General features: G+C 37.6%; 1 protein-coding gene, 1 long non-coding RNA gene and 1 pseudogene across 2 annotated transcripts; all 3 read left to right on the top strand.

Moving 5' to 3' along the window:
- Window positions 1-1,818: 1,818 nt before the first annotated feature.
- On the top strand, window positions 1,819-13,631 carry LOC127655758 (protein lifeguard 1-like; annotated as a pseudogene).
- Window positions 3,867-10,607, top strand: LOC127655779 (uncharacterized). Its single transcript, XR_007972086.1, has 3 exons — window positions 3,867-4,592; window positions 9,009-9,180; window positions 9,527-10,607. It is a non-coding gene; the product is annotated as an uncharacterized LOC127655779 (long non-coding RNA).
- A 149-nt stretch (window positions 13,632-13,780) lies between the features above and the next one.
- LOC127655768 (speriolin-like protein) lies at window positions 13,781-17,105 on the top strand. The gene is made up of 3 exons (XM_052143744.1): window positions 13,781-14,463; window positions 16,428-16,552; window positions 16,708-17,105. The coding sequence occupies exons 1-3, from the start codon at window positions 14,343-14,345 to the stop codon at window positions 17,038-17,040; spliced, it is 579 nt and encodes a 192-aa protein (XP_051999704.1). The 5' UTR covers window positions 13,781-14,342; the 3' UTR covers window positions 17,041-17,105.
- The last annotated feature ends 2,865 nt before the right edge of the window (window positions 17,106-19,970 follow it).

Below are 19,970 nucleotides of genomic sequence, written 5' to 3'. Positions count from 1 at the left end.
CAGCTCTGTAGGTTCATAGGATGCCAGTGAATGATGACCAGAACTTTGAAGCTCCAAAAAGCACATAAATGCAGCATAAAAGTCATCAATACGACTCCAGTGGTTTAATCCATGTCTTCTGAAGTGATTCAAACAGTTTTGGATGAGAACAGAACAAACTATAACTTTTTATTTTATTTAAAAAAAAAAATATTAAAATCATGACATCAGCAGTTTCATTGGCCATCGTGATTTCAAGCTTGATTACACTTCCTAGCACCTTCATTTATCATAATTTACTCACCCTCATGTTGTTCTAAACCTATATGCTGTGACTTTTAGTATAGACCACAAAAGGATACATTTTGAACAATCTTTGTGATATTTTTTCATGATCACAAGCTCAAGAAAGGACAAAAAGTGTATGATAAAAGTAGCTTTTGGCATTTCCACGCATGTCGTTTGCCAGTGTTATTATTATTATTATTATTAACAAAAAGCTATCAGATGACTTCAGATGACATGGAATATAGTGTGCAAATCATACTGACTACTTTAATGATACTTCCGTTGTTTTGAACAGTGACATGACGGAGTACATTTACATTTTTGGGTGAAATGTTCCTTTAAACAATGTAATATTTGGACTGGAAATGACCAAATTAATATGTTATTTAATTGAAGTAACTTTCAAGAGTGAATGCTTGAAATTATACATGCAGAATTGTCTTCCAATGATTTATTAAAAGGCCATATTTACAGTACTGTAAGTGTCATTATCTGTAGATTAATGTGTCCTCCTGAAAGTCATTTTTGTAGACTTTACTTTCTGTGCTTGAAAAGTTTGACTCTGTATATTTGTGAATTGATTTATAAATTATTTTTAGCATTTTGAAGAGACAATTGCCAATATTGATCATTAATTTGCTGTGTATTTACTGTATCATTGTTCCATTTAGAGCATTATAAATGTCTGCTCGCCTCTATTAGAAATATGCATCCACAGATAACATATGTATGATTATTATAGCAGTTTATAAACCAGCTACCATCACAAGGTGTATCAGTTAACCTATAAAAAGACTGTTTTTGCACGTCTCATTTGAATATGGAAATATTTTTTGGCACAGTTTACATACAAATGCTGTTATAAATCTGGAAGGGATTATTATTTCAACCAATGGTTTCGTAATATAGACTATTCTAAGAACAGATGTGCAACATTTGGCCATGCATATGTCAGGAATAATGCAAAAAAAAAACTAAATTATGAGCAACACAGTCCTTGTCAACACGGACATCTGCTGGATGAGACGTCATAATACAGTTTACAAATCTGTTACTATTAACCCGCGCCAAAAGTTAAATACTATTTTACTTTAAAGGATATCATTGTGTATTATGAAAACAATGTTAACAAAGGTCTTGAATACATTGTTAACTTATTTATTCTGTTGGCTAAATTTTATATCCATAAGCAAAAATATCTAAATTCACCACCATTATTTAAGTTGTTTAAATTAGAATTTGATTGCTTCATATCATCTTTGAAATTGTTAACAAACAAAAAGTCATTAACGTGTTTAAAAAATTTTGATATCATTTTTGGACCCCCTGCTACAAATTAATTATTTGTTTTTCTCTCTCTTGTTGTGATACATTTGTATGCTATGTATGTTATGTTTACCTGTTCTATCTGCAATAAAAAAAAAAAAAAAAAAAAAACTATTAACCCGCGCCAATCAGCATTATTCATATTGTTTCTCGTGAATAATAAAAACAAAGAAAATGTGTTGCATGATCAACTATAAAACACACAGTACATACTGTCTCATACTGGCGCACTCATCTGCGCTCTGACAAACTTACGGGAACCGCACGAGTCTGAAATAAGGGGCGTGTCCACAAAAAAACATCAATAGCGCGCTTAAAAGTCAAGATTACGACGTTTAGTGAGTCGCGGATATAAAGTTTAATTTTGCTTTCCAGTGCACATCGACAACATGTAAGTTGAAATGGTCAATTCATCACTCTTGAAGAACGAAAGCGTTGCATGTTACGTAATTTGACACCGATGTATCTCTTTTGTTCTCTTGCATTGTGTTCTTTTATCATTTTCACTATTTATTCATTCAGTTTTGTGTGCTTATATAGGAACATTTCAGTTGTTATTTCGAGAGGTTTAATCAAGTTATGGCGTTTTTGGATAAATCGTTGCTTTTGCAGAGTTTGACTTTCTGACACGGCCGAGTTTGAACTGAGCGCAGATTTACTAAAAAGTGACTGAATTTAAAATAACAACGAGACCCACTTGGTTTCCATCGGTCAAATAAAACTGGGAATTAATTAAGGGAAATGTACAAATGTGATGGCCAGGCCTGGAAAAGTCGTACAAGTTAATAAAATCTTTAAAGTTGTAATAATTCTAATAATGAAGTAATGAAAATTAATACCGTTTTAGAGCTATATATATATATATATACACACACACACACACACGCACACACAGAGTTGAAGTCAGTAGTATACATCTACTTAGGTTTAAGTCATTAAAAACTCCACAGATTTCATATTAGCAAACTATAGTTTTGGTAAGTTGTTTAGGACATCTACTTTGTGCATGACAGGAGTCATTTTACAGACCGATATCATCACTTTTAATTGACTATAATCACAGTTCCAGTGGATCAGAAGTTTACATACACTAAGATAACTGTGCCTTTAAGCAGCTTGGAAAATTCCAGAAAATTATGTCAAGCCTTTAGACAATTAGCCACTTAGCTTCCGATAGGAGGTGTACTGAATTGGAGGTGTACCTTCAATCTCAGTGCCTCTTTGCTTGACATCATGGGACAATCTAAAGAAATCAGCCAAGACCTCAGAAAAATAATTGTGGACTTACACAAGTCTGGTTTAGCTTTGGGAGCAATTTCCAGATGCCTCAATGTACCACGTTCATCTGTACAAACAATAGTACACAAGTATAAACATGTTCATCTTTACAAACAAAAGTGCACAAGTATAAACACGCTCATCTTTACATACAATAGTATGCAAGCATGCATAACCACCATGGGACCACACAGCCATCATACCGCTCAGGAAGGAGACCATTCTGTCTCCAAGAGATGAACGTAGTTTGTGCGAAAAGTGCAAATCAATCCCAGAACAACAGCAAAGGACCTTGTGAAGATGCTGGAGGAAACAGGTGGACGAGTATCTAGATCCACAGCAAAATGAGTCCTATATCAACATAACATGAAAGGCTACATATGTATTGTTCTAAGACTACTAATTTGCATTAAGTTTTATTACAACTTTAAATATTTTGTAGATGTTGAGCAAACCTCAACATTTTAATTGATACATACTTAACATTTTCAACATATAGATATTTTACAGAACTGAGATCCAAACATGGCACAAAATAAAGATGGGTACACTCGATTTGAAAACCCACAACATGCCACTACCATGGGTCAGCCTGCCCCTCCAGGGTTTATGATGCCCCCTTCTTATGAAGCTGGCATGGATTATGGAGGAATAGGAGCTGGCGCACCTGTCGGTGTACCTACCGGCACTCCATATCCACCACCAACCGCTGTTGGGAATCCTATGTATGGGCAGGGGATGCCTGGATATCCACAAACACCATATCCTCGAGCAGTTCCTTATATTGCATATGGTAAGAAACACTCCAACTCTGCATGAAGGGAGTTTTGGTAGATGATATTTGATAACATCTCACCTGTTTTGTCTTGTAAAAGGGCCAGTGAGCGTGCCAGTGCAAAGTGAGCCGCCTCCAGAATATGAAAATGAGAAGTTTACCATGTCTGGGTTTGATGACAAAACCATCAGAAGGGTTTTTATTCGAAAGGTAATATACAGTAGGTAGATATGGAGTAAGGTTTGACACGTATAATATTATACAACATGTTAACATTGAATGGTATGACCAAAATCTATAAATTGTATATTGTATAACTATATGAAATAGTTATTTTAGCTGGAAATTACTATATACAGTGGCAAGAAAAGTATGTGAACCATACTTGGAATTACCTGCATTTGTGTTTAAATGTGTCTTAAAATCTGGTTTGATCTTCATCTTAGTTACAATAATGAACAAACACAATCTGATTTAATTAATAACACAAACATTATTGTATTGTTCTTGTGCACATTGAATACATCATTCAAACATTCACAGTGTAGGCTGTAAAAAGTATGTGAACCCCATAGGCTAATAACATCAACAAAAGCTAATTAGATGAGTTGGCAAACCTGGCATCCAATTATGAATGAGATTGGAGGTGTGGGTTAGAGCTGCTTGACTTTGTATTCACAAGAAGCATCTGCTGACATGGGCCATGCCTTGCATAAAAGAGATCTCAGAAGACCTACGATCAAGAATGGTTGCTTTGCATAAAGCTGGAAAGGGTTATAAAGTTATCTGGAAGAGTTTAGATATTCATCTGTCCACAGTGAGACAAACTGTCTATAAATGGAGATGATTTAGTACTATAGGTACTCTCACTAGAAGTGGCCGTTAGATATTCATCTGTCCACAGTTAGACAAACTGTCTATAAATGGAGATGATTTAGTACTATAGGTACTCTCACTAGAAGTGGCCGTTAGATATTCATCTGTCCACAGTTAGACAAACTGTCTATAAATGGAGATGATTTAGTACTATATTTACTCTCTCTAGAAGTGGCCGTTAGATATTCATCTGTCCACAGTTAGACAAACTGTCTATAAATGGAGGTGATTTAGTACTATAGGTACTCTCACTAGAAGTGGCCGTTAGATATTCATCTGTCCACAGTGAGACAAACTGTCTATAAATGGAGATGATTTAGTACTATAGGTACTCTCACTAGAAGTGGCCGTTAGATATTCATCTGTCCACAGTTAGACAAACTGTCTATAAATGGAGATGATTTAGTACTATAGGTACTCCCACTAGAAGTGGCCGTTAGATATTCATCTGTCCACAGTTAGACAAACTGTCTATAAATGGAGGTGATTTAGTACTATAGGTACTCTCACTAGAAGTGGCCGTTAGATATTCATCTGTCCACAGTGAGACAAACTGTCTATAAATGGAGATGATTTAGTACTATAGGTACTCTCACTAGAAGTGGCCGTTAGATATTCATCTGTCCACAGTTATGGCGCTTTTCCACTACACAGTACCTGCTCGACTCAGCTCAACTCGCCTCGACTCACCTCGCCGGTTCGCTCGCCCGCTTTCCATTGCAGACAGTACCGCCACAAATAGTACCCGGTCGCCATAGCGACGCCACGAGGAAACTGCCGTGACGTAATCTTATACGCCGACACATATCCGCCACCCACACACACAGGACAATGGAGGAAATCGAGTGTATGCTGTTTCTTATCCTCGGATGTGGCTGTTTCTCACAGCAAGAAGACAAACGCTGTTTCATGAGAGGCTGAGGGCAGCAAAACTAAACACTGCTGAAAAAAACAGGAGAGTTTGGGAATTACTACAGAGTTCAGACTACTGAGATCTAATCCGTTGTTCAAAGCCGACGCAAGAGGGTAAGTTATGCCAACATAGCTAACGCTTGCATATGTGTAAATACTATACTATATGCAAAGTATTTAATCAACTTTATAGCTACCAGTATCACGCACTAAAATGTGCATGGTTTATGTGTTTCAGATCTGTTTAGCTTTGCAAAGTCGCCGCTGCAGACCCTCTGTTTGGGCTTTCAACCGAAGCTACCGAGTGGTGGGATGTTATTGTTCCTGGTTTCACAAACGCCAAGAGTGGGTTCAGAACTTCAGAATGTCGGAAGAAACATTCATATATTTGTACAACAAACTGCGCCCAGTGATGGAGAGACAAGACACAAGCTTCCGCAAGTGTGTTCCTCTAAAGAAGAGAGTGGCCATCGCGACTATGGAAGCTTGCGACCGGTTCAGAGTACAGAACTATCGGCCATCTTTTTCGAGTAAGCATAACAACTGTTTGCCGGTGTGTTCAAGAGTTCACTGCTGCTGCAGAAACGCTTGTTGGTTCCCTAACAAACCGCTACTCCAGACCAGGAGAAGTTTGAAGAAATGGCTGCCTACATTGAGAACAGATGGGGCTCCCGCAGTGTGTTGGTGCTATTGATGGATCACACATACCCATTTTGGCACCACAGGAGTACCACTGTGACTATTTCAACCGTAAAGGCTGGCACTCCATCGCCCTTCAAGGTGTTGTAGATGGAAAAGGACTGTTCTGGAACGTGTTTGCAGGACTGCCTGGCAGCTTGCATGATGCTCGTGTTTTAAGACTGTCCACATTGTGGGAGTTGGCCAGCCGTGGCAACCACTTTCCAGCTTACACCAGGAATATTGGTGGGGTGGATGTTGCCTACTACATCCTGGGAGATTCTGCCTATCCCCTGCAGAACTGGCTCCTAAAGCCATTCACTGACACTGGACGGCTGACAGTAGAACAGCAGATCTACAACAAGAAAATATGTGGAGCACGGGTAGTGGTTGAAAACGCTTTTGGTAGACTGAAGGGAAGGTGGCGCTGCCTCATGAAAAGAAATGACTGTGATGTTACAATTGTGAAATCTATGATTCTTACTTGCTGTGCTTTGCATAACCTTTGTGAGAGTCACGGAGAGGACTATGACAATGACTGGGATGCACCTGCAGCAGCAGAGCCTGTGGTGGCAGTGGCACAGGGTGTTGAGGAGGAGGGCAGAGATGTACGAGAGGGTCTGATGCGTATTTTAATTACTAAATAAATACATTATCATTAAATATGTTGTCTCTGCTGTTTTTCATTAAAGGTTATCACAGTATACAATCTGAAAATACTTGTTCAAACCCTTGTAAAAAGCAAACCATCAAAAAAGACACTGTTTGTAATAAGTTTCAAAAAGGTTTTATTTAAACACGCATACAAATAGAAAAATTATAATACAAATATAAATTCACACATCAAACTATATACATATGTTACATGTAGTGCAAACATTAAATTTGAATAAACAAAGGGGTTTCAGTCCAGGGGCGGTGGAACAGCATCCCACCGGTTCAGTGCCTGGACAAGCTGGCCCAGGGTTCCCAGAAAGGCCTTGTTGAAGGACGACGCTGCAGCAATCTCCTTCTCCTTAAAGCCGCTCGAAGTTCTCGGCATGTGCTGCATCATCGAAAGTGCCATCTGTAAATGGCGCCCCGCTGTGCCCGGTTCAACTCCAGCTGCTCGACATCCGATGTCTGCATCTCCCTCAGGACAGTCAGATGCTCCTGTTCCCTCTTTCGCTTCCTCCGCCCTGGCCAAAAAATAATTACAATGAATGAGTTATAAAGAAAAACGGACAAGTCACATTTCATTCAAAGGGGTTGTGTGTGTTTTAAATTGTTCACATGTATTATCATTACAGCTGCTACACAAAAAAAGACAAGCCCACAACTTACTATTACGTATATAGTATATGTAACGACTTAACATCTGAGCCCAACTATTTTAGTAAATGTCAACTTTAAAATACTATGTGTACAGTATAGGTGTACACTGTGTTCGCCTGAAAAGTTATAAAAATACTGAACAGGTATATTAATGAATCCTGTATTCCCATAACTGGGAATGCTTCCTGTTGTTATGCAAGTAAGTTTACGTTATTAATGAGTAATTGATACGATTAATGATATATTAATAAGTGTGTATAGATTCACAGACAACAGGCTAGAAGGGTTTACTTTTTCTCAATTATACTAACCGGTTGCTGCGGTCTCGTGTCGACGCTGCTGCGGTCTCGTGTCGACGCTGCTGCGGTCTCGTGTCGACGCTGCTGATCTTGTTGGTGTCGATGGTTCTGGTGCCGACGCGGCATCAGTTGGTGTCACTGAACCATTCTCTCTCGTCGAAAATGAATCTTAGATAGAAAGATCATACAAAAGTCAACACAATACTGAAAAATAGCAATGGCAGATAGTTAGCAGCTAGCTAGAGGTAGCAGCAATTGTTTACAGTTTACAGTCTTCGTTGTTATAAGTGAGCTTCAGCTTTTCAAAAGCCAGCCTACAGAAAACATAACTCTCGAGCTGAGTGCTCCTACAGAATTAATGTAATGTAAACTTAAAACACTTACCATCCTCCATCAGCTGACTCCAACAAACTGGTGGCCGAAGTCAAGTCCACCCTCCCTCCCGCTACTCGCCGGTCTATGGTCAGAGATACAGTCCATCTGCTCGCACTCACTTCCAGCTTTTTCGGTTTGAACCACTGCGGCCGCTATGGTCCTTTACAGCTCTGTAGTCACTTTTCAGTTTTTTAACTTTTCCCTACATTGCTGGAAAGTCCTGTTGTAGCCATGTGTGGACAGCAGTTCGGAGATTTCTAAAAACTTTTTCGCTCCTCGTTGCCCCATCAAGCTCTCGCTGGATCCTTTCTTCGGCAACCAAACAAAGAAAAGTCTGCACCTCCTCGCTTGACCACGGCGTATTCTTCAGAGTTGCCATAATAATACTTCTGTAGGCTATATCTGTGCAAACTATTTAACAATGCCGGGTTATTCTGGATACTCCGCCTGGCGCACGCAATGATGACGCAGTGAATAGTGACGATTCTCTCGACCAATCAGCAGTCGGCATTGTTTTTACGCCACATTTTAGTATCGCCTCAGCTCGCTTCAGAACCTCGCCGAGGTGGTACGTAAAAAAGTACCGAAGGTACCGAAAGCAGGTACAGGTACAACTTTTACACAGTGGAAAACCAAACAAAGTCGAGTCGAGTTGAGCTGAGTCGAGCAGGTACTGTGTAGTGGAAAAGCGCCATTAGACAAACTGTCTATAAATGGAGATGATTTAGTACTATAGGTACTCCCACTAGAAGTGGCCGTTAGATATTCATCTGTCCACAGTTAGACAAACTGTCTATAAATGGAGGTGATTTAGTACTATAGGTACTCTCTCTAGAAGTGGCCGTTAGATATTCATCTGTCCACAGTGAGACAAACTGTCTATAAATGGAGATGATTTAGTACTATAGGTACTCTCACTAGAAGTGGCCGTTAGATATTCATCTGTCCACAGTTAGACAAACTGTCTATAAATGGAGGTGATTTAGTACTATAGGTACTCTCACTAGAAGTGGCCGTTAGATATTCATCTGTCCACAGTGAGACAAACTGTCTATAAATGGAGATGATTTAGTACTATAGGTACTCTCACTAGAAGTGGCCAGTTAGATATTCATCTGTCCACAGTTAGACAAACTGTCTATAAATGGAGATGATTTAGTACTATAGGTACTCTCACTAGAAGTGGCCATTAGATATTCATCTGTCCACAGTTAGACAAACTGTCTATAAATGGAGATGATTTAGTACTATAGGTACTCTCACTAGAAGTGGCCGTTAGATATTCATCTGTCCACAGTTAGACAAACTGTCTATAAATGGAGATGATTTAGTACTATAGGTACTCTCACTAGAAGTGGCCAGTTAGATATTCATCTGTCCACAGTGAGACAAACTGTCTATAAATGGAGATGGTTTAGTACTATAGGTACTCTCTCTAGAAGTGGCCGTTAGATATTCATCTGTCCACAGTGAGACAAACTGTCTATAAATGGAGATGGTTTAGTACTATAGGTACTCTCACTAGAAGTGGCCGTTAGATATTCATCTGTCCACAGTTAGACAAACTGTCTATAAATGGAGGTGATTTAGTACTATAGGTACTCTCACTAGAAGTGGCCGTTAGATATTCATCTGTCCACAGTGAGACAAACTGTCTATAAATGGAGGTGATTTAGTACTATAGGTACTCTCACTAGAAGTGGCCATCCAGCCAAGATGACTCAAAGGGAACACCGCAGAATTCTCAATGAGGTCAAAAATAACCCTATTGTGACAGATAAAGACTTGAATGAATCATTGGAACTGGTTAACATCTCTGTTCATGAGTCTACTATACAGGAAACATTAAACAGGTATGGTGTTCATGGCAGGACATCATGAAAACATCATCCCAACGATGAAGTACGTTGGAGGGAGCATCATTATTTAGGGCTGTTTTGCCAATTCAGGGCCTGGACCGCTTGCCATCATCGAGAGAACAGTGAATTCCCAAGTTTATGAAGATATCCTACAGGATAATGTCAGGGTGGCTGTGCACCAGCTGAAAGTAAATCCACTACTGAATGACTTCAAAAAGGAAATCCACCTTTTGGGAGTGTCCCATCAGAGCCCAGACTTTAACCCAATAGAGATGCTGTGGAATGACCTCAAGAGAGCCGTTCACACCAGATATCCTAAGAATATAGCTGAGCTGAAGCAGTTCTGTAAGGAAGAACGGTCCAGAAATCCTTCTGAACGTTGTGCAGGTCTAATCCGCCTCTACCGAAATGCTTGATTGAGGTGATGCTGCCAAAGGAGGATCAGATGGTTCATTTACTTTTTTCACAGCACTGTGAATGTTTAACGGGATGTGTTCAATAAAGACATGATTATAATTGTTTGTGTTTTGTTATCTTAAGCACATTGTGTTTGTCTATACGTGTGACTTCGATGAAGATGAGATCACATTTAATGACCAATTAATGCAGAAAATCAGCAAATTCCAGCTTTATACCGTTCAGAGATTGTCTGTGTTTGTTTACTAGGTATTCACAGTGTTGAGTCTGCAGCTGGCAGTGACGTGCGGCTTTGTGGCTCTCTTTACATTTGAGTCACACACCAAACTGTTTGTACAGAAGAATGCATGGACTTACTGGATCGGCTATGTGGTTTTCCTCGTGCCTTACTTCACCATCATCTGCTGTGGAGAGTTTCGCGAAAGCATCCATGGAACATCATTGCCTTGGTGAACCTCTGATCTGATGTTTTAAGATCCACACTTTAAATGGCGTTCACAACCCATTTTACTTCCATAATGTGTGAAACTGGATATTCAGCTTTACAAACTATACGTTGCAACTATACTGACTTAACAATGTACACCAAAGAGTCATGCGCACTAAGATTGTGAGCGTGCAATACGCAAGTAAATATTGGCAGTATTGATTTCTCTCCTTTCTTGCATTGTGAGGATTTCTTTCATTTCAGACGGTTCTGACTTTGGCCATCTCATACATGGTTGGCGTGATCTCCAGCTTCTACGATACAGATGCAGTCATGATGGCTGTCGGCATTACGGTGTTGGTTTGCTTTACGGTGGTGATGTTCTCTATGCAGGTCAGTATTCATCTCAGTAGGGGTTGGGAATGAAGACCCGCTTCTTTCTAAGATCTGGTTTTATTTTTAAAAAGAAAACAATGATTTTCACATTGTTTCAGCACGGTTGGAAAGGTGCTTTCAAAAGGGCTCTGGGATAAAATGAAAAAGGCACAGGTTAATAGAAGGGTACCAAATTATTTTAAAGACTTAAGATATCCCTCTGAGTACCATTCAGAGTATTATTTATTTATTTTCTCCCCAATTTGGAACGCCCAATTCTCAATGCGCTCCAAGTCCTCGTTGTGGCGTAGGGACTCGCCTCAATCCGGGTAGCGGAGGACGAATCTCAGTTGCCTCCACGTCTGAGACTGTCAATCCGCGCATCTTATCACGTGACATGTAGAGCGTGTTACCGTGGAGACGTAGTGCGTGTGGAGGCTTCACGCTATTCTCCGCGGCATCCACGCACAACTCACCACACGCCCCACCGAGAGCGAGAACCACATTATAGAGACCACGAGGAGGTTACCCCATGTGACTCTACCCTCCCTAGCAACCGGCCCAATTTGGTTGCTAAGGAGACCTGGCTGGAGTCACTCAGGACACCCTGGATTCAAACTCCAGGCGTCAATACTCATTGAGCTACCCAGGCCCCCAACATTAAGGTTTTTTTTAAAAGTTTTTTTTTTGTACTAACAAATATCTTCTGTGTTCTCTATGCACAGACCAAATATGACTTCACATCCTGTTATGGAGTGCTGTTTGTGTGCACCATTGTACTCGTTGTCTTTGGAATCCTGTGCATCTTCATGTACAGCAGGATTCTGAGCCTCATCTACGCTTCGCTGGGTGCACTGGTTTTCACTTGTGTAAGTGACCGGCTCCGTACTACACATTTGTTTAGAAATGCATCCTTTCAACACTGACTACAAAATAACTGAAATAATGTCCCAATTTTCTTGCAGTTCTTGGCTGTGGACACACAAATGCTTCTAGGGAACAAGAAACTCTCTCTGAGTCCGGAGGAATACGTCTTTGCTTCGCTAAATCTATATATGGACATCATCAACATCTTTTTATACATTTTGCAAATCTTCGGAAAAAGCCGCAACTGAAATGCCATTGTCGAAGATCACTGTATAACCAAAATGCATGCCCTAAAGAAACATAAACATGCACTTATTAAAGGGTTAGTTCACCCCAAAATGAAAATCATCCCATAATTGACTCCCCCTCAAGCCATCGTAGGTGTATATGACTTTCTTCATTCAGCCAAACACAATCGGAGTTATATAAAAAAATATATTGCTCTTCCGAGCTTTATAATGGGAGTGAATGGTACCTTAGATTTTGAAGCCCAAAAAAGTAATCCATCCATCATAGAAGTAATCCATACGGCTCCAGGGGGTTAATAAATATCCATATTTATAACTTTATAAACTATAATCACTGTATAGTTTGTAACAGCCGTCCGCGCATTCACGAGAGAGTCGAGTTCGGGCGTATAGCTGCGTTCACACTGCCGGCTACTTTGTCGCTGCGTGTCGCCAGCGGCTGGTGGTTAGGACGCTAGTGGTGCGTATGGAGAGTCTAAACAGCACTGTTTAGAATTAATATTATTATTAAAATATTAGGATCACATGAGCTCAACCATCTTCTCTCGTATTGGCTGTCACTCCCGAAAGTCGCTCTTCATGTGCATAAATGTAAACATTTCTCAACTTTGTCGTGTCGCCGGACACGCCCACATCCGGTCGCCATCGCTCGTGTTGCCGGAAGTTGCCAGCTCTCATTGAAATTGAATGAGATGAGGTCCTTTTGTCGCTGCGTGTGGCTGGCAGTGTGAACGCAGCTTATGACGTAGGCATAGCGTAAGCTCCGTTGAGAAGTGACGAACGCGGAAGCGCAGAGGATAGAGGAAGCCAGTGAGCGCGCGGACGGCCGTTACCGGAAGCCAGTGATTATAGTTTATAAAGTTTTAAATATGTATATTTTTCTTACAGAAACACATCGCTTTGTTTTTTAATTTATAACATATTTCTGATTGTGTTTGGCTGAATGAAGAAAGTCATATACACCCAGGATGGCTTGAGGGGGAATAAATTATGGGATAATTTTTGGGTGAACTAACCCTTTAAGTGTTAAACCCATTCATTATAATAATAAATAGAATATAATAGTCATTATTTTTTTTTTTATATATAGCCTATGCAAGTATATTTCTCTATTCTTGTATTCACTTATATCCTGTCTTAAAGTATATCTGCATGCTTCATTATTTTTTTTTAATTTGTTGATAAAGATAATCATGACAATTTGATATATATTTTTACTCTCCATTTGTAGTGTTTATATTAGTGATTATTGGTCTACATAACTAGCTACATATGTGTTCAATTGATACATTTAAACAAGATGCTTACTTTTAAGAAGGGAATAAAAGATTTTATTGACAGTGTTTCTGATGTTGTTTGTTCCAGGCTTTATGACGCATTGCCGTTATGACGTCTTAATTAGAATATTCGATTCTTTCCGATTCTTGTGTTTTGCTCAAAGTCTCTCAAAGACAAGTTAAATCATTTGCGTTATTTCTGGGAAATGGATGTGGATAATTGCGCTTCGTTGCGGATGGAAGTTGAAAAACTTCGACACGAAATGAGCGAGCTGAAAATGTCGCTGCTGGATCGCGATACGGAAAATACGATACGATCGGGACGATACAGCCATTCATCGACTAACGATCAGCTCAATAATACAGGTCATTTGAGATTCAGTTTGAGCTTTTAGCAGTTTGTTGTGATTATAATACTTTAAGATTTCCAAAATGAGTGTATTTGACCATCACTGAAATATTTGAGCCTTTTATTTTTTTATTAATTTGAATTTCATAGCATTGTTTTACTAATATGATCCAAATGCAACATCAATGTTAAGTTTAGGATGAACTCAATGCTGTTTAAAAGTTTCCCACATCACCTGTATTCACCCTATAGATCTATACATTGAAATCTCATGCATGCCAGTTTAAGGAAGTGTATGTGCATGTTCACGCAGTAAACTTGAATGCAAAATTGTTGCTCATCCTTGTGACTAATTTAGGCAGGAGAACAAACATTCATTGGCATGACACTGTGGGTGAGGGTAAATTCAGTGATGACCTGTTGATGAGACCCTATAAGACGTCCTCACCCTTAAACCTGCTGCACACAGACACAACCTTCCCTCAAGGATCTTCTCTCAATGAAGAGCTGCCAAGCTGCTCCTTTATATACCAGAAGCTGAAAGGTTTGCTGAAGTGCTTTACACCGACAGTCAAAAGTTCAGACACATGCTCTTTTATATTTTTACAGTCCATATGATAGAATTGTTAAGTCATGTAACTATGAAAAATGTATGTATGGAAATTATATCGTGTCCCGTTTATATAAAAACTGTCAAATATACACGTTACTTAATAATGTGCAATTTTTTAGAAATAGTCAAATGTTGAAATTTGTCATATTTTAAAATATACATGAACTCCAGCAGAATCAGTGTGATGCATGTGAAGATATTTTTTATCAACATTTATGTACAATTTTATCCAAGTAGAACTTAAAATACAATTTATATGAACATCTGATGAGAGAATTATTATTAATTTAAAATGATTTCCTGTTACTCAATACAACATATTAATTTTCAACTAAACATCATCAAAACAACTCAAATACACAACATTCATATTTATTTACTCTGTTTTTATGATAAATATACTTTATTTACTGTTTCAAGCCCAATTTTAGATGCATGTGTGCACCCCTTCAGACAGTAATACCTTTCATTTAGTTTATTTGTTACATCTGTCATGTCTGTTTTGTACAGGAATAAGTGTGTGTGTGTGTGTGTGTGTGTGTGAGAATGTGTGTGTGTGTGTCTGTGTGAGTGTTTGTGTGTGTGTGAGAGAGAGAGAGAGAGAGAGAGAGAGTGTGTGTGATTGTGTGTGTATATGTGTGAGTGAGTGTGTGTGTGAGTGTGTGCGCGTGTTTTTGTGATTTACGAGGACAATTTTGTAAGTTACAAATTAGTAATTACAAGGGTATTATGCTATAAATGTGATTTATGAGGACATTTCTAGTGTCCCCATAATTCAAATGTGCTTAAGAATCATACTAAACAATGTTTGTATGTGAAAATGTAAAAGTGCAGAAAGTTTGTCTGTGAGGGTTAGGTTTAGGGTGTAGGGTTAGGTTTAGAGGATAGAATATATAGTTTATACAGTATAAAAGTCTTGTATGTCTATGGAAAGTCCTCATAATGATAGGTAGACCAACATGTGTGTGTGTGTGTGTGTGTGTGTGAGAGAGAGAGAGAGAGTGTGTGTGTGTGTGTGAGAGAGAGAGACTGTGTGTGTGTGTGTGTGTGTGTGTGTGTGAGAGAGAGAGACTCTGTGTGTGTGTGTGTGTGTGTGTGTGTGTGTGTGTGTGTGAGAGAGAGAGTGTGTGTGTGTGTGTGTGTGTGTGTGTGTGTGTGTGAGAGAGAGTGTGTGTGTGTGTGTGTGTGAGAGAGAGAGTACTGTGTGTGTGTGTGTGTGTGTGTGTGTGTGAGAGAGAGAGAGACTCTCTGTGTGTGTGTGTGTGTGTGTGTGTGTGTGTGTGTGTGTGTGTGTGTATATGTGTGTGTGTTTGTAAATGTGTGAGTGTGTGTGTGTGTTTGTGTGTGTGTGTGTGTGTGTGCATGTGAGTGTGTATGTGTGTGTGTGTGTATATGTGTGTGTGCAGTCCCATTGAGAGACAATAAATTGTGTGAGAGAGTTTGGGAAAGAGACTAAATATAAGTGATGTGTTTGTAAGTAAAAATTCATAGATGAATAAAAAAAATCGACATAATAACATTTGTAAAGCCACAAGTGATGCCCGGGTCAAAACTGACATTTGAACGCAAAATATGTTTTTTTTTAAATGGTTATATCTCATAAACAAATGTATTATGTGCATTGTTATAGTCTTGACAAAGTCCCAAAGTTTGTGTCCTGTACTAAAAACGATGTGGAATGTAAAAATGATGATCTACCTCACGGGTCAAAAATGACCCGAACGCAATAGGAGGGTTAAGAAGAAGATTTTGGATCATGAAAAAGATCAAGAGTGTTCAAACGTTTCACTGGTAGTGCATTTTAGAAATGATCTTATTTTGGCTTGTGGGACAGACATGCACATACGGGAACTGTTGTCATCTGGTCTGACGGTTAATCTGTGTAATTCCTGCAGATCCGAGGAGGTTACTGGGTGAAGTTGCTTTCCAGCTGGACCGTCGAATCCTCTCATATGTTTTCCAGGAACAGTCTAGACTGTATGGATTCACCGTACAGAACATACGAGACAAACTACAGCAGGTAAACTGGATGCACTATTTGGACAGATTGTAGACTGATGTGTCAATATGAAAATATGTAGCGAGATAATTCGTTTACTTAATTGATGATAAAGAACATCTACATAACACAAAAGTGTGAATATGTGACATAATGTTTCTCATGTTGAACACCAGGTCTCCACACACCCCCTGACGGGAAAGGTGGATGAAGAATACAAGTTCCAGCTGTCAAAGCGTCACATGGAGGTCATGGACAGACTTCATACGCTGGGATACAACGTCACCCTGCACCCCCCTTTCACCGAGTTTATCGTCAACACATACGGCATTCTGAAGGAGCTGCCTGACGCGTACGGCGAGCAGGAACCGGCCTTTAACAATCCAGAGTTCCTACGCAGAGTGATTGTTGAAACCGCACCGTCCAAACTGCTCCGGGAACTCCTGCTTCTTCTCGGCTGTCTGTGTTTCATGGCGAAACAGGATGGACAGAGTCTCTTCCTGTGGTAGAGAGTGAACGGACTGTGTACGGACTGCTGCGAAAGCACTGCCTTAAAATAAATCATTTATTGCAACAAAATACTGAGGCTGGAAAGAAGTGTCTGAGACATAACCTTATAAACTATAATAACTGTATAGTTTATAACGGCCGGTAACGAATTCTTATTGGAATTCTTATAGTTAAAATTCAATTACAGAGCTCTCTTATTGCAATTCTTATGGTTAAAATTCAATTACAGAACTCTTTTATTGCAATTCTTATGGTTAAAATTCAATTACAGAGCTCTTTTATTGGAATTCTTATAGTTAAAATTCAATTACAGAACTCTTTTATTGCAATTCTTATGGTTAAAATTCAATTACAGAGCTCTTTTATTGCAATTCTTATGGTTAAAATTCAATTACAGAGCTCTTTTATTGGAATTCTTACAGTTAAAATTCAATTACAGAGCTCTCTTATTGCAATTCTTATAGTAAAAATTCAATTACAGAGCTCTCTTATTGGAATTCTTATAGTTAAAATTCAATTACAGAACTCTCTTATTGCAATTCTTATGGTTAAAATTCAATTACAGAGCTCTCTTATTGGAATTCTTATGGTTAAAATTCAATTACAGAACTCTCTTATTGCAATTCTTATGGTTAAAATTCAATTACAGAGCTCTCTTATTGGAATTCTTATGGTTAAAATTCAATTACAGAACTCTCTTATTGCAATTCTTATGGTTAAAATTCAATTACAGAGCTCTCTTATTGGAATTCTTATGGTTAAAATTCAATTACAGAGCTCTTTTATTGGAATTCTTACAGTTAAAATTCAATTACAGAGCTCTCTTATTGCAGTTCTTATAGTAAAAATTCAATTACAGAGCTCTCTTATTGGAATTCTTATAGTTAAAATTCAATTACAGAACTCTCTTATTGCAATTCTTATGGTTAAAATTCAATTACAGAGGTCTCTTATTGGAATTCTTATGGTTAAAATTCAATTACAGAGCTGTTTTATTGGAATTCTTATAGTTAAAATTCAATTACAGAGCTCTCTTATTGCAATTCTTATAGTAAAAATTCAATTACAGAGCTCTCTTATTGGAATTCTTATAGTTAAAATTCAATTACAGAACTCTCTTATTGCAATTCTTATGGTTAAAATTCAATTACAGAGCTCTCTTATTGGAATTCTTATAGTAAAAATTCAATTACAGAGCTCTCTTATTGGAATTCTTATAGTTAAAATTCAATTACAGAGCTCTTTTATTGGAATTCTTGTAGTTAAAATTCAATTACAGAACTCTCTTATTGCAATTCTTATGGTTAAAATTCAATTACAGAACTCTCTTATTGGAATTCTTATGGTTAAAATTCAATTACAGAGCTATCTTATTGCAATTCTTATGGTTAAAATTCAATTACAGAGCTCTCTTATTGCAATTCTTATGGTTAAAATTCAATTACAGAGCTCTCTTATTGGAATTCTTATGGTTAAAATTCAATTACAGAGCTCTTTTATTGGAATTCTTATAGTTAAAATTCAATTACAGAGCTCTCTTATTGCAATTATTATAGTAAAAATTCAATTACAGAGCTCTCTTATTGGAATTCTTATAGTTAAAATTCAATTACAGAACTCTCTTATTGCAATTCTTATGGTTAAAATTCAAATACAGAGCTCTCTTATTGGAATTCTTATAGTAAAAATTCAATTACAGAGCTCTCTTATTGGAATTCTTATAGTTAAAATTCAATTACAGAGCTCTCTTATTGGAATTCTTATGGTTAAAATTCAATTACAGAGCTCTTTTATTGGAATTCTTATAGTTAAAATTCAATTACAGAGCTCTCTTATTGGAATTCTTATAGTAAAAATTCAATTACAGAGCTCTCTTATTGGAATTCTTATAGTTAAAATTCAGTTACAGAACTATCTTATTGCAATTCTTATGGTTAAAATTCAATTACAGAGCTCTCTTATTGCAATTCTTATGGTTAAAATTCAATTACAGAGCTCTCTTATTGGAATTCTTATAGTAAAAATTCAATTACAGAGCTCTCTTATTGGAATTCTTATGGTTAAAATTCAATTACAGAGCTCTTTTATTGGAATTCTTATATTAAAAATTCAATTACAGAGCTCTCTTATTGGAATTCTTATAGTTAAAATTCAATTACAGAACTATCTTATTGCAATTCTTATGGTTAAAATTCAATTACAGAGCTCTCTTATTGCAATTCTTATGGTTAAAATTCAATTACAGAGCTCTCTTATTGGAATTCTTATAGTAAAAATTCAATTACAGAGCTCTCTTATTGGAATTCTTATGGTTAAAATTCAATTACAGAGCTCTTTTATTGGAATTCTTATATTAAAAATTCAATTACAGAGCTCTCTTATTGCAATTCTTATGGTTAAAATTCAATTACAGAGCTCTCCTGCAATTCTTATGGTTAAAATTCAATTACAGAACTCTCTTATTGGAATTCTTATGGTTAAAATTCAATTACAGAGCTATCTTATTGCAATTCTTATGGTTAAAATTCAATTAGAGAGCTCTCTTATTGCAATTCTTATGGTTAAAATTCAATTACAGAGCTCTCTTATTGCAATTCTTATGGTTAAAATTCAATTACAGAGCTCTCTTATTGGAATTCTTATGGTTAAAATTCAATTACAGAGCTCTTTTATTGGAATTCTTATAGTTAAAATTCAATCACAGAGCTCTTTTATTGGAATTCTTATAGTAAAACTTCAATTACAGAGCTCTTTTATTGGAATTCTTATAGTAAAAATTCAATTACAGAGCTCTTTTATTGGAATTCTTATGGTTAAAATTCAATTACATAGCTCTCTTATTGGAATTATTATGGTTAAAATTCAATTACAGAGCTCTTTTATTGGAATTCTTATAGTTAAAATTCAATTACAGAACTCTCTTATTGGA

This window comes from Xyrauchen texanus, chromosome 15, assembly GCF_025860055.1.
Source record: "Xyrauchen texanus isolate HMW12.3.18 chromosome 15, RBS_HiC_50CHRs, whole genome shotgun sequence".
Classification (NCBI taxonomy): Eukaryota; Metazoa; Chordata; class Actinopteri; order Cypriniformes; family Catostomidae; genus Xyrauchen; species Xyrauchen texanus.
Note: the sequence above shows the minus strand (reverse complement) of the source record. Positions and strands in the feature narration are given on the sequence as shown.

Coding starts and splice junctions, on each gene's coding strand:
- LOC127655768 (XM_052143744.1), top strand. CDS start 14,343: ATGAGACCCTATAAGACGTCCTCACCCTTAAACCTGCTGCACACAGAC. Junction 14,464..16,427: donor TATATACCAGAAGCTGAAAG/GTTTGCTGAAGT, acceptor TAATTCCTGCAG/ATCCGAGGAGGTTACTGGGT. Junction 16,553..16,707: donor TACGAGACAAACTACAGCAG/GTAAACTGGATG, acceptor GTTGAACACCAG/GTCTCCACACACCCCCTGAC.